This window comes from Prionailurus bengalensis, chromosome X (assembly GCF_016509475.1).
Source record: "Prionailurus bengalensis isolate Pbe53 chromosome X, Fcat_Pben_1.1_paternal_pri, whole genome shotgun sequence".
Taxonomy (NCBI): Eukaryota; Metazoa; Chordata; class Mammalia; order Carnivora; family Felidae; genus Prionailurus; species Prionailurus bengalensis.
This window is the reverse complement of record NC_057361.1, coordinates 43,816,948-43,831,763: the sequence shown is the minus strand read 5'-3', so window position 1 is coordinate 43,831,763 and position 14,816 is coordinate 43,816,948. Positions and strand designations below refer to the sequence as shown.

The 14,816-nt window shown below is 38.3% G+C and overlaps 1 protein-coding gene across 1 annotated transcript in view; it reads right to left on the bottom strand.

The window, feature by feature from the left end:
- CCNB3 (cyclin B3) overlaps positions 1-14,816 on the bottom strand; it is a 69,336-nt gene that overhangs the window by 41,995 nt on the left and 12,525 nt on the right. Inside the window, exons 5-7 of the mRNA XM_043569833.1 lie at positions 6,278-9,194; positions 5,312-5,407; positions 3,977-4,069 (exon numbers count right to left, since the gene is read on the bottom strand). Of these exons, the coding sequence (XP_043425768.1) occupies positions 3,977-4,069; positions 5,312-5,407; positions 6,278-9,194 (3,106 nt within the window). The remainder of the gene's footprint in view (positions 1-3,976; positions 4,070-5,311; positions 5,408-6,277; positions 9,195-14,816) is intronic.

Below are 14,816 nucleotides of genomic sequence, written 5' to 3'. Positions count from 1 at the left end.
TGGACCCAGAAATGGCCAACTAATTTTTGACAAAGCAGGAAAGAATATCCAATGGAAAAATGACCATCTCTTCAGCAAATGATGTTGGGAAAACTGGATAGTGACAGGCAGGAGAATGAAACTGGGCCACTTTCTTAAACCATACACAAAAATAAATTCAAAATGGATGAAAGACATAAATAGAGACAGAAAACCATCAAAACCCTAGAGGAGAAAACAGGCAACAACCTCAGCCACAGTAACTTCTCACTAGACTGTCTCTAGAGGCAAGGGAAACAAAAGCAAAAGTGAACTACTGGGACCTCATCAAGATAAAATGTATCTGCACAACAAAGGAAACAATCAACAAAACTAAAAAGCAACTGATGGAATGGGAGAAAATATTTGCAAATGACATATCAGATAAAGGGTTAGTACACAAAATCTATAAAGAACTTATCAAACTCAACACCCAAAAAACAAATACTCCAGTGAAGAAATGGGCAAAAGACATGAATAGACACTTCTTCAAAGAAGACATCCAGATGGCTAACAGACACATGAAAAGATACTCATCATCACTCATCATCAAAACCACAATGAGATACCACCTCACACTTGGTAGAATGGCTAAAATTAACAACTCAGGAAACAACAGATGTTGGAGAGGATGTGGAGAAAGGGAAACACTTTTGCACTGTTGGTGGGAATGCAAACTGGTGCAGCCACTTTGGAAAACATTATGGAGTTTCCTCAAAAAATTAAAAACAGAACTACCCTACAATCCAGCAATTGGACTACTAGGTATTTATCCAAAGGATATAGGAATGCTGATTTGAAGGGGTATATGCACCCCAATGTTTATAGAAGCACTATCAACAACAGCCAAAGTATGGAAAGAGCCCAAATGTCCATTGATGGATGAATGGATAAAGAAAACATGGTATGTACACACACACACACAATGCAATATTACTCAGTGATGGAAAAGAATGAAATCTTGCCTTTTGAAACAATGAAGATGGAACTGGAGTGTATTATGCTAAGCAAAATAAGTCAGTCAGAGAAAGACAAATATCACATGATTTCAAATATATTATTTCACCCATATGTGGAATTTAAGAAATAAAACAGATGAATATAGGGGAAGGGAAGGAAAAACAAAATAAGATAAAAACAGAGAGGGAGGCAAACTATAAGAGACTCTTAAATACAGAGAATAAACTGAGGGTTGCTGGAGGGGAGGGAGGTGGGGGGGATGGGCAAAAGGGTGATAGGCATTAAGGAGGGCACTTGTTGGGATGAGCACTGGGTGTTATATATAAGTGATGGATCACTAAATTCTACTCCTGAAACCAATACTACACTATATGTTAACTAACTTGAATTTAATTTTTTGAAAAGTCAACAAACAAAATTAAAAATAAAACTATGGTGAGATTCCTCTACCCAACTGTTACATGGCTAAAATAAAAAAAATACTAATACCAAGTGCTGACAAGGATATCTATCCTTGTGTAGAACTCTCACACACTACAGATGGATCTCAAGGGAATTATGGTGAATAACAAAAGTCAATCTCAGAAAGTTATGTACTGTATGATTCCATCCATATAACATTTATGAAACTACAAATTATAGACACGAACAAATTAGGAGTTTCCAGGGACAGGAAGGTGAGGGGAGAATGATGGCTGTTGATATAAAAAGATAACATGAAGGATCTTTGTGGTAATGGAACAGTTCTATATCTCAACTGTGGCGGTCATGCTTACAAAATTTACATGTGCGATAAAACTATATAGACTAAACACACACAACAAATAAATACAGGCAAAATTGATGAAATTTAAATAAATTTAATTATGACACTGTATTATAGTTCTGCAAAATGTTATCATTGAGAAAAAGTAGGTGAAGGGTACACAGAACCTCCCTATATGGTTTTTAACAACTTCTTATGAATCTTATTTCAAATCAAATGTTAAATTTTCATAGAACTATATACCTAAAAGTCCACTTTACTGTTTACTTAAAAATGCAAAAATTAAAGTTATAAAAACACTATGTATATTTTCTAGAACTGTGATTCTCTATCAAAAGGTGTACACTAATATCACTTGTGGAGCTTTATAAAAATATATGTGCCCCTTTACCCAAAACATACAAAAACACTAATTCAAAGGAATACATGTACCCTGAGTGTGTGTGTATGTATGTGTACACATATACATGCCTGAGCCACACCCCCACAATTCAATTCTGATTTGACAGTATATGGGACTTGGGCATCTATGATTATATGATTCGTGCACTAGAGGTACACCCCTAAAGTGGATGACCACCACTTTAAAAGTGGAGGGATAGGGTCGCCTGGGTGGCTCAGTCGGTTAAGCGTCTAACTTCAGCTCAGGTCATGATCACACGGTTCATGGGTTCAAGCCCCTCGTCAGGCTCTGTGCCCATAGCTCAGAGCCTGGAGTCTGCTTCGGATTCTGTGTCTCCCTCTCTCTCTACCCCTCCCCTGACTTGCACTCTTGTCTCTCTCTCAAAAATAAACATGAAAAAAATTAAAAGTGGAAGGATAATATACACACACAAATATGAACAGTAGCTGTGAGTTGTGTGATCACAGGTAATTATAATTTATTACTTTGCTATAACAAATGTGAATTTTTGTGCAATTAAAATAACAAAAGCTTTTTAAAATTTTTTTTAATGTTTATTTCTGAGACAGAGAGAGACAGAGCATGAGTGGGGGAGGGGCCGAAAGAGAGATGGAGACAGAATCCGAAGCAGGCTCCAGGCTCCAGGCTCCAAGCTGTCAGCGCGGACCCTGACACAGGGCTTGAACTCACAAACCGTGAGATCGTGACCTAAGCTGAAGTCGGTTGCTCAACTGACTGAGCCACCCAGGCGCCCCACAACAAAAGCTTTTAAAAAAAAAAGATTCAGTTCATCATTCCAGCTAGTAGAGATATTTTATCTCTGATATCAATTTATGTGCTATCTCTATTCCCAGTTTCATGCCATGCAATATCTGATGAGTAGATCTTTTCTGTTCTCATCTACATCACGACTAAATGTCAATTAGAACAAAGTCCACTGGCAGTCCTTCTTCTACCTTAATAACGATCAGCAACCTTTGGGATCACTTTTACTTACATAAGATCTACCCAAATTCTACTCTTACCTAATTTACTATTCTTCATCATTTCCATAAGATGAGAGGTATTTTCGTGCTCTGCTGATATCCAAATATACCACGTCATCCACATTTTCCTGGTCTGTTACTTTGAAGTGACCCTGAACCACTCCTCTGGTACTCAATAAAGGATATTAAACTCTATGACCTTTTCTTCCCAATTACATAGTCAAGACTCTTCTGGGAATAACCTATGCCTTGTAATTCCTCACAAACTCCATAGCAAGTCATTCAATTCCATTAATTCAAGAAATACTTACTGATATTCCACTATGTGCCAGGTACTTCTCTGGACTATCCTTCCTTAGTGTAAAGTGGTAATTAAGTATTCATGGCAGTATTGCCTCAACATCCAACCCTGCACAAACAGCTACCTGCCATGTCTAGTTCTGCCATGTCTGCCACACTGTCCTTCCTGATACCACCCGAAGCTTGAAAGACTTTCTCACTTACCTCTACCCAAATTACTAGATAGACTTTTACAAAATTTTGAGAATGATTAAACTACCATACCATCATTGCCTTTTCTAGAAATAGTCTCTCCTTCTACTGGGTTCTCACAGTATCTTATATATAACATTCTTATAGTACTTAGGGTATTCTACTTTTTATCATACTTATCTGTCTGCATATCTTATCTTGTCCCCTAGATCATAAGCTCCCTGAAGGCAGGAACCATGGCTTACTCAGCTCTGTACACCCAGAAAAGTTTTACCATGCTTGGCATCTGGTGATGTTGAATGATCAATAAAGAGAAGAGCAGCCCCTTAAAGCAGCAGTTGTCAGGCTTACCTGCACCTCTACCAACCAGTCCACAAGAATGGCCCTCATGCAACTGCTGATGTCAGTCTGCCTGTGCATGTATTTTGTAAGTATGAACTTTTCCTGGCAGCAATAAAAAAGAAATATTAACAAATAAGCACTTCTTTTGGTTCAAAAATGGTAACTTAGAAAAAAATACTGCAACTCATTTCTCAGAAAAATAAATTATAATAACATAATTAATTTCTCACAGTTCTATCTCATTATTTTCAGCTGGTATCAGATAGGGGCAGATCAAAGTATCTTTTTCCAGATGAGTTCTAGTTATCCTTGGGAAATGGATGCACATCATATTCAAGTGTCAGGGTGGATAATGAGGAGTCCAGGATGTATATGGAATATGGGCAGGAATAGGCCTATGACTACAGAAAAATACCAAACAGGTTTTGCCCCTTCTTTGCAATTCAATCCAATGCACAATCCCACACTATGTAGAGCCGTGCTTCTCAAACTTTAACATGTGTACCATTTGGCATCTTTAAAATTCCCATGCCGATTTAGAAGGTCTGGGGTAGGGCTAGGTTTCTGCATTTCTAACAAGATCCCAAGTGAAACTGACAGTGCTGAGCTAAGGCCCACACTTGTAGTATAACAAAGTTATCTCTTACTTCCTCCAAGATATACTAGAAAAAGTGAAGGATCTGGAGTCAGTTAATCAAACATTACATCTCTAGAGAAAAGACAAGATATTCATCCTCCCTTTTATGTATGGCCTGCTAAAATTTTTAGCTGGTTGGTAGATAATCTTGGCCCCATATGTTCCATTGAGAGAGAGAAGAAAATTGGGAAATCAATGAATTTTAGTGGTCAAGCAGACTGGCAGATTTCAAAGGAGGAAGAAAACTTCACCAGGCTGGAGAATGATTTTACATATGATGCCAGAAACTTGGATAGAGAAGGGAAAAGATTGCTAAGAGCAGCCGCCCAGAAAGAGACTACTATTTCTGTGTCTGAGACTGTCTCCTTAACAATTACAGGTGCAGGCTTATGGTCTTCAAAGTAATCAGACTTTAGCCCATATCCTAGCTCTACCATATACTAGTTATGTGATTCTGAGCAGTTTCTCCAATCTACAAAAAGGGGGTAATAATACCTACTATCATGGAGTTACTGGGACAATTAAACAAGATAATGTGTATAAATCCCTTAGCATAATGTCTAACTTATAATAAGTTACTAGTAAATGTCAGTTGTCGCTGTTGTTATTTTAATCATCATTACCTCCCCTTCAACTTGCATTTGAAGGATGGAGTGATGAGAAAATGAGACCTAGAAATCCGTCTTCTCCAACAGCCACCTACATACCTCTCTCTCCTTCATGTAACTGAAGATATCCTTGGCATATATTGAGTTGAAAAATGGATCATTATGGTTCTTGTCAATATCCTCCAATGGGGTCATCTGCTTGGAAATCACCAAAAAGACATTAGGAGAAGAAAGATTCCAAGGAAGGCTTAGCACATACACATAAATGATATACTCCTTTATTCCCACTGTCATCTTCTGCTAAGTTTCCTAAAGCCTTATATATCCTGGGCCATAACAGAGCACTGCTTGGTCCTTCAATACTCATACTGCTAACTGACCAAGAAATGTTTAGTCCTCCTTGTACATGTCTACTCTGCCCTAGCAACTAGACACCATTTTTATAAAATGGTAAGTCCAAGACTCTCCAATAAAAACACTTTTATTTTACTATTTCAACTTATGTTGCCTGTCTTCTTAGGTCACTTGTTTTGTCCCAATGCTTTGATCTAACCCAATTCATTTTCTTGGTAGCCTTTTCCTCCCATCTACACATTTACCCAGGTTGTTTTGCCTACAAGAAAGGTATTTCTCCTCCTGCTTGCCAAATCTCATCCCTTCATCCTTCCAATTTACAACTTAAATACCATTTTCCTTGGGAAATACCTCTGTGGACTTTACCCATCTTTGACTGGAGTCCACTGTAAATGCAGATTGCAATTACTAAGAAAGGCAATTTCCTGAAGGCAATTGGCTAACCACTACTGTAAAGACCAGTTTTACACACACACACATACACATTCCAGATCTTTGTGGGTATTCTTGGAACAAATACTTTCTAATTGTTTGGGTGTATTTCTATGTCAATTGGAAAGTCAAGAGATCCCACAAGGCTAACTTTATTTACTATAGCTTACTATATACAGATCAATCGCTTAGGAAGGCAAAAAAATCTCTTTACTGACAGCCACCTACAGGATAACAAAGAACACATTATCTAATTTAAGAAGGAAGAGAACACAATACCTCCTTCTGTGAACTCTTGCTCCAAGGTGAGAAAGGTCTATTAGAACTGGATTCACAAGCACTGGACTTGTTTGTAGTACTGAACTTGCCCACACTGGACATGGTAGCATTGCTGGACATGCCTATTCTGGATTTGGGGGCAGTGCTGGACACATGTGAGCTGGTTTCAACTTGGAGGATCAAAAAATCTTCGAGAAAGGTGTCTTCCTTGTGGATGGGATTCTCTTGCAAGGCCAGTGGCTCCTTCAGGGACAACTCCTTATCAGTGGTGGATTTCTCATTCAAGGCACATATCTCCTTGAAATGGAATGTCTCATTGAGAGTAGGCTTCTCTTGTATGGCCAAGGACTCCCTTAGGATGGTCTTCTCAATGCTGGGCTTCTCCTGCAAGGCCGAGGGCTCCCTCAGGGTAGCTTCTTCCTCAATTGTGGGATTATCCTGCAAGGCGAAGGACTCCCTTAGGATGGTCTCCTCAATTCTGGGCTCCTGAAAATCCAGTGGATGCTTAATAAGGGATTCTTCATTGGTGATATTCTCTTGCAAGGCCAACTGCTTCTTCAAGAGGAACACCTCCCCCTGAGCAGTGAGTTTCTTCTTTAAAGATAATTGCTTCTCAATGCTTATTGTTGCCACCTCAGTAGAGAGCTCCTTCTTCAGAACCAATGTTTTATTTAAAAGGGATTCCTCTTCAGTAGTGCTTTTCTCCTGCAAAGCAAACAGCTTCTTCAAAGAGTAATCTTTGGTATCGGTCTTCTTCTGCAAGCCCAAAGCCTTCCAGAAGAGGGACTCATCTTTGTTGGTAGGTTTATCATGCAGTGAAAATGGATCCTGAGAGAGGAATTCCCCCTCAGTTGTAGGCTTCTCCTCTAAGGCCAATGGTTCATTAATATAGGATTCTTCTTCAGTGGTGGTCTTTTCTGCCAAGGCCAATGGCTTAGTTGAGAGCGACACCTCCTGCAGAGTGGTGTGCTTCTCTTTCAGTGTAGATGGATCCTGGAAGAGGAACTCCTCTTCAGTTATAGACTTTCTATGAAAGGTCAATAGATTCTTAAAGGATGATTCTTCTTCAGAGGTGGTATTCTCTGATACCAGTGGCTTCTTTAAGAGGAACACCTTCCCCTGAGTGATTTGCTTTTTCTTTAAAGATAAAGGTGTCTTGGTAAGGACTGCCTCCTCAGTTGAAGACTTCTTCCTAAATGACACTGGCTCCATACAGAAGGAATCTTTATCTTTGCCAATCATATTCGGCAAGTCCAACAGTTCTTTGCACATGGACATCGTTATTTGAGTGGCACACTTTTTCTTCTTTAAAGATAAAGGCTCCTTGGTGGAGACTGCCTCATTTATGCTATGTTTCTTCCTAAAGGAAACTGCTTGCATAAGAAATTCATCTTCACCATCGATATTCTCCTGCAATGACCATGGCTTCTTCAAGAGAGCCACCTCCCCCTGAGTGGTGTGCTTCTCTTGCAAGACAGAGGATTCCTTGAAGGGAGACTCCTCCTCAGTGGTAGGCTTCTTTTTAAATGTCAATGGCTCCTTAATCAGTGACTTCTCTCCAGAGGTGGTCTGCAATACTAGTGGCTTCTTCAAGCAGGACATCTTAACCTGAGTAGTACACTTTTTCTTCTTTAAAGAAAATAGCTTCTTGGTGGGGGTTGCCTCCTTGATGGTACATTTCTTCTTAAAAGCCAAAGTCTCCTTTAAAAGTGACTCCTCCTCAGTTGGAGTCTTTTGCAAGGTCAATGGCTTCTTCAAGATGGACATCTCCTCCTGAGAGGTGTGCTTCTCTTGCAACATGGACGGGTCTTGGAAAAGGGACTTATCAGTGGTAGGCTTCTTCTTGAAAGACAGTGGCTCTTTAATAAATGACTTTTCTCCAGAGGTGGTCTTTTGCGATTTTAGTGGCTTCCTCAAGTGGTACATCTTCCTCTGAATGGTACACTTCTTTACAGGTAATGGCTTCTTAGTGGAGTTTGCCTCCTCAGTAGTATGTTTCTTCCTAAGAGACATTGGCTCCATAAGAAGTGTATCCTTACTGTCTTTTTTCTCCTGCAATGCTTGTGGCTTCTTCAAGAGGACCTCCTTCTCATCAGTGGTGTGCTTCTCTTGCAATACAGAGGGTTCCTGGAAGAGAGACTCCTCCCTAGTGGTAGGTTTCTCTTTAAAATACAATGGCTCCTTAATGAGTGCCTTCTCTCCAGAGGTGGCCTTCTGCAATTCTAGTGGCTTTTTCGAGTGAGTTATCTTCCCCAAAGTAGTACACTTCTTCTTTAAAGATAATGGCCTCAAGGTGAGGATTGCCTCCTTGACAGTAGGTTTCTTCTTGAAAGCCAGTGTCTCCTTAATGAGTGACTCCTCTTCAGAGTTGGTCTCCTGCAATACTAGTGGTTTCTTCATATGGGACATCTTCCCCTGAGTGGTATACTTCTTCTTCCTTGAAGATATCACCTTCTTGGTGGGGGTTGCCTCCTCTGTTCTAGGCTTCTTTCTAAAGTTCATTGGCTCCATAAAGAAGGAATCCTCTTCAACACTGATGTCCTGCAAAGCCAAGTCCCCCTGATATGTGCACATCTTCTTTAAGGATAATGTTCCTTTGGTGATGGCTTCCTCCTCAGTTTTATTCTTCTTCCCAAAATTCATTAGCTCTACAGCAAATTCATCACTACTATCAGCCTCCTCCTGTAAAGATGGTGGCTTCTTCATGAGGGATACCTCCCCCTGATTTGTGGACTTCTTTAAAGATAATGACCTCTTGATGAGGGTTGTGTCCTCAGTACTGGGTTCCTCTTCTAAAATTATTTGCTTTTTGAAAAACAAAGCCTCTTCAGTAGTGGTTGTTTTGGAGATGGTCGATATCTCCACGTTTGGTACCAAGTTAGTAGAGACCACTACTGGCAAAGGTTCAAGCTTATAACTGTAAAAGACACAATGCCTGGGTAAGAAGAATGTAGTTCCTAGAATTTTCACCTACCATCTCATTTTGTTGCTGCAGTTACAAAAGGTATAGAAGGGGAAAGGGCTTCAACATCAAGAGACAGATTAAAAGGTAAAAATCAATGGGTACCATACTGAACCAACTAGGTAGCATATTGTATAGTTCTATGGTCTAGGTTCTCACACTTTTCTGAAAAATTTCTCCGAAAATCCATGTTATGTTTTTCCTATATATGACTTATTTACTTTATTTACATACAAAGTCTTTATTATAATACTTACCACATTGTATGAGTTATATACTATATAGTATCAGTCTCCCTCACTAGCTGCATTTATTTTTGTCTATCAGCATCAGGCATCTGGCAAAATGCAGGCTGAAATTAATATTGTTTGAAGGCTTATGAGAGAATTATAAGAGAGAAGCTTATGAGAGGTTTATGAAGGCTTATAAGAGAAAGGTGGGCTGGCACTTAATATTGGTGGTGTCTTTTTTTTTTAAGTTTGAACTACAGAATATTTTATTTTACATTATGTTTTTATTAATTTTTTTCAAGTTAGTTAACATACAGTATTGTCTTCGCTTCAGGAGCAGAAGCCAGTGATTGCACTACTAGGAATTTATCCAAAGGATACAAAAATGCTGATTCACAGGGACAAATGCACCCCAATTTTTACAGAAGCACTATCAACAATAGCCAAATTATGGAAAGAGCCCAAATGTCCATTAACTAACATTGGTGGTATTTAACCACATCCCCTTCAATCTAGGCTATTCATGAGATACTTTCCCAGTGGAGATAATAAAAAAACCAAAATAGACATTTGTTCACATGTGTCAGACTCAAAGCTTTGTTCTAAACAGGATTTCATGACCAAATCAATGGAAGACTCGAAATCAGAATAAAAGAGAATTGCAGAATGCAATAATCAATCTGAACAAAAATAAGTCTCTCCAAAAGACTAGATACCATATGATTCCACTTATATGAAATATCCAGAATAGACATACCCATAGAGGTATATCCATAAAGGAAAGCATATTTGTGGTTGACTATGGCTGGAAAGGGGTAGAGAGGAGACTAGAAAGGGGGACTGGCAAAGGAAAGGGACTGCTAATGGGTTCAAGTTTCTTTGGGGTGGGGGTGTTGAAAAGTTCTAAAATTAGATAGTGGTGATGGCTGTACAACTCTATGACTATAATTTAAAAACCACTATATTGTTTTAAAAAAGAAAGTGTTTCGAGAGGTTCCACATGGCCAGATAGATTCCAGGTCCCTCCTGATGAGAATTTTTTAATGTAGTCTTCGGATAATCTAGTTATGATTAAAAGTATGCATTCTGTTAAAAAAAAAAAAAAAAAGAAAGGGGCGCCTGGGTGGCGCAGTCGGTTAAGCGTCCGACTTCAGCCAGGTCACAATCTTGCGGTCCGGGAGTTCAAGCCCCGCGTCGGGCTCTGGGCTGATGATGGCTCAGAGCCTAGAGCCTGTTTCCGATTCTGTGTCTCCCTCTCTCTCTGCCCCTCCCCCGTTCATGCTGTCTCTCTCTGTCCCAAAAATAAATAAACGTTGAAAAAAAATTAAAAAAAAAAAAGTATGCATTCTGGCTAGACTGCCTGAATTCAAATCCTGGCTCCTCCACTTACTAGCTGGGTGACCTTGGGCAAGTTGATTGTCTGTGCTTCACTTTTTTAACCCATACCATGAGAATCATATTACCTCCTTTGTAGGGTTGCTGTGAAGATCTACTTAATATGCAATAAAAACATGTAAAACAAAAAACTGTTTGAAACAACTGTATGCCAACAAATCAGGTAGTTTAGATGAAATGGACAAATTCCTAAGAAGACACAAACCAGCAAAACTGACTTAAAAAGAAAATAGGAAGTATGAATAGACCTATAACAAGTAAAAACACTGAATTAATAGGGGTGCCTGGGTGGCTCAGTCAGTTAAGTGTCCAACTTTGTCTCAGGTCATGATCTCATGGTTTGTGATTTTGAGCCCCGCATGGGGCTCTGTGCTGACAGCTCAGAGCCTGGAGTCTGCTTCAGATTCTGTGTCCCTCTCTCACTCTCTCACTTCCCTGGCTCATGCTCACTCGCTCACTCTCTCTCTCTCTCTATTTCTCTCAAGAATAAAACATTAAAAAAATTTTTTTAAAAAACACTGAATTAATAATTGAAAACTACCCACAAAGAAAAGTCCAGACCCAGATGGTTTCACTGGTGAATTCTACCAAACATCTAAAGAATACCAGTTCTTCATGAACAACCCCAAGAAATAGAAGATATGAGAACAGGTCCCAACTCATTCTAGGAAGCTAATATTACTCTTATACCAAAACAAAGACATCTCAAGAAAAGTATAGTCTGATATCTCTTATAAATATAGGTGCAAAAACATCCACAAAATACTAGCAAACTAAATCCAGCAACACGTAAAAGGATTATACACCAAATGGGATTTGTCCCAGGAGTGCAATATTAGTTTAACATCCAGAAATCAATTCATGGATTAAGCCATATTAACGGAATAAAAAACAAAAGCCACATGATAATCTCAATAGATCCAGAAAAATCATTTGACAAAATACAACACCCTTTCATGATAAAAGTACTCAACAGACTAGGAATATAAAGGAGATTCCTCAACTTGATAAAGGGCATCTACGAAAAACCCAAAGCTAACATCAGACTTAACGGTGAGAGACTGATGCTTTCCCCTTAAGATCAAGCAAAAGACAAGGATATCCAACTCTTCTTTAGGGGATGGGGGATTGGTCAGGTAGCAGTAGATAACTCATATAGCACTGCTGACACTTTAGGACTAAACCCCTCTATTCTCTGAATAAATTCCAAACTCTTTGCCATGATCTGCAAGGTCCTGGTGACCTGGCTCTTATTTGCCTCTCCAAGTCCATTTCTTAAGAAACATTGGCATGGGAAATAAATATTGAGTATCTATGATACCATAAGTCTGGGGTGATCAGAGTAGGCTTTCTTGATAGAGTGAACAATGGTCTTTGTCTGTGACTGAGAGGGTTTCTGGGATGCAAGACTTTCAGTATTAAAATTGGGCAAATCCTATGAAAACCAGAATAAGTTGGTCACCCAATTATTAGAAGACAAGGATGTCCACTATTGACATTTCTATTCAACAAAGTACTAGAGGTCCTATCCAGGGCAAGAAAATAAAAGGCAACCAGATTGGAAAGGAAGAAGTAAAACTATGTGTATTAGCAGATGACATGATTTATACAGAGAAAATCCTGGGAATCCACATAAAAACTATTAGAACTAATATATAAGTTCAGCAAGGTTCCATGATACAAGATCAATATACCAAAATCATACATATATCTATATCTTTGCAATGAACAATATGAAAATGAAATTACGAAAATAATTCTATTTGCAATAATGTCAAGAAGAATAAAATGCTTACAAATAAATTTAACAAAAGAAGTACAAAACTTATACTCTGAAAACTACAAAAATGTTGAAAGAAATTAAAGATCTAAATAAGTGAAAACACATCTCATGTTTGTGGGTTGGAGGAATTAGTATTATTAAGATGGTAATACTCCCCAAATTGATTTACAAGTTCAAGGCAACTTCTATTAGAATCCCAGCTGGCTTATTAGTGGAAATGGACAAGCTGATTCTAAAATTTATAAGTAATTGCAAGGAACCCAGAAAAACAAAACAATCTTGAAAAAGAAGAACAAAGTTGGAGGAATCACACTTCCCAATTTCAAAACATACTACAGAACAACAAGAATCAAGACAGTGTGATACTGGCATAATGATAGACATGTAGATCGATGGAATAAAACAGAGCTCAGAAATAAACACTAATATTTACTGTCATTTGATTTTTGACAAGGATGCCAAGATAATTAGGTAAAGAAAGAGTAGTCTTTTTAACAAATAGTGCTGGGACAACTGGACATCCACATGCAAAAAAATAAAGTTAGATCCCTAACATACACTACCAACAAAAATTAACTCAAAAAGGAATAAAAATCCTAAGAGCTAAAGCTTGAAAACTCTGAAAAGATAATCTTAAATCTTTGTAACCTCAGATTTGGCAATGAGCTCTTAGATAGGACACCAAAAGCATAAGCAACAAAGGAGAAGATAAACTGGACTTCATCAAAATTTAAAAATTTTGTGCATCAAAGGATATGAACAAGAAAGTAAAAAGACAACCCATAGAATAAATGAAAATATTTGTAAATTACGTATCTCATCAGGGACTTGCATCTAGAAAATATAAAGAACTCTTACAACTCAATAACGAAAAGCTCAACAACCAATTTTTTTTAATGGGCAAAGGATCAGGGGCACCTGTATGGCTCAGTCGGTTAAGTGTCCGATTTCAGTTCATGTCATGATTTCATGGTTCATGGGTTCGACCCCCGCGTCGGGCTCTGTGCTGTCAGCTCAGAGCCTGGAGCCTGCTTCAGATTCTGTGTCTCCCTCGCTCTCTGCCCCTCCCCCACTCGTGCTCTGTGTGTGTGTGTCTCTCTCAAAAATAAACATTAAAAAAATCTAAAAAAAGTAAATGGGCAGAGGATCTGAGTAGACAATCCTCCAAAAAAGTATACAAGTGGCCAATAAGTACATGAAAGATGCTCAACATCAATCATCATCAGAAAAATGCAAATCTAAACCACAGTGAGGTATCACTTCACACCTACTAGCACAGCCATAATAAAAAAAAAGAATAAGGGTGGGCAAGGATGTGGAAAATTGGAAACCCTCATACAGTGCTGGTAGGAATGTAAACTAATGCAACCACAATGGAATACAGTTTGGCAGTTCCTCACTGAGTTCACCATAGAATTACCATATGACCCAACAATTACATTCCTAGGTATATATACAAAATAACTGAAAATAGGTGTTCAAACAAAACTTGTATACAAATGCTCATAACCACACGATTCACAATAACCAAAAGGTCAAAGCAACCCAATGCCCATCAACTGAAGAATGGATAAGAAAAGTACAGTATATTCATACAATGGAATATTGCTGGTCCATAAAAGGAATGAAGTACTGACACCCGAAACAACATGGATAAACCTTGAAAACACTATGCTAAATGAAAAAAGGTAGACACATAATACCACACGTTGTATAATTCCATTTATACAAAATTTCCAGAATAAACAAATCTATGGAAACGGAAAGTAGATTAGTGATTATCTAGATCTGGGGAGGATGGGGGAACTGAGAGGTGACAGTTAAAGATACAGGGTTTTGGGGTGTTTTTTTTGGATTGATTAAAATGTTCTAAAATTCACTGCAGTGATGGCTGAATAATTTCAAATATACTGAAAGCTTTTGAACTATACACATTAAATGGGTGAACTGTATAGTATGTAAATTATATCTCAATATAGAAGTTAGCAAAAAAAAAACCTCACTTAGAATAAAATGTGATTATAGTGAGCTCTCAATAAATGTCAGCTACTAGCTCTAGTGCTATTATTAAGGTCCATTCCACTGAACCCTAAGTGAAGGCAAGAATGTTTGTGGTATTTTGTGAGGATTTCTCTGCTAAAGTTAGACTTATAAAAGAAATTCAGGAGA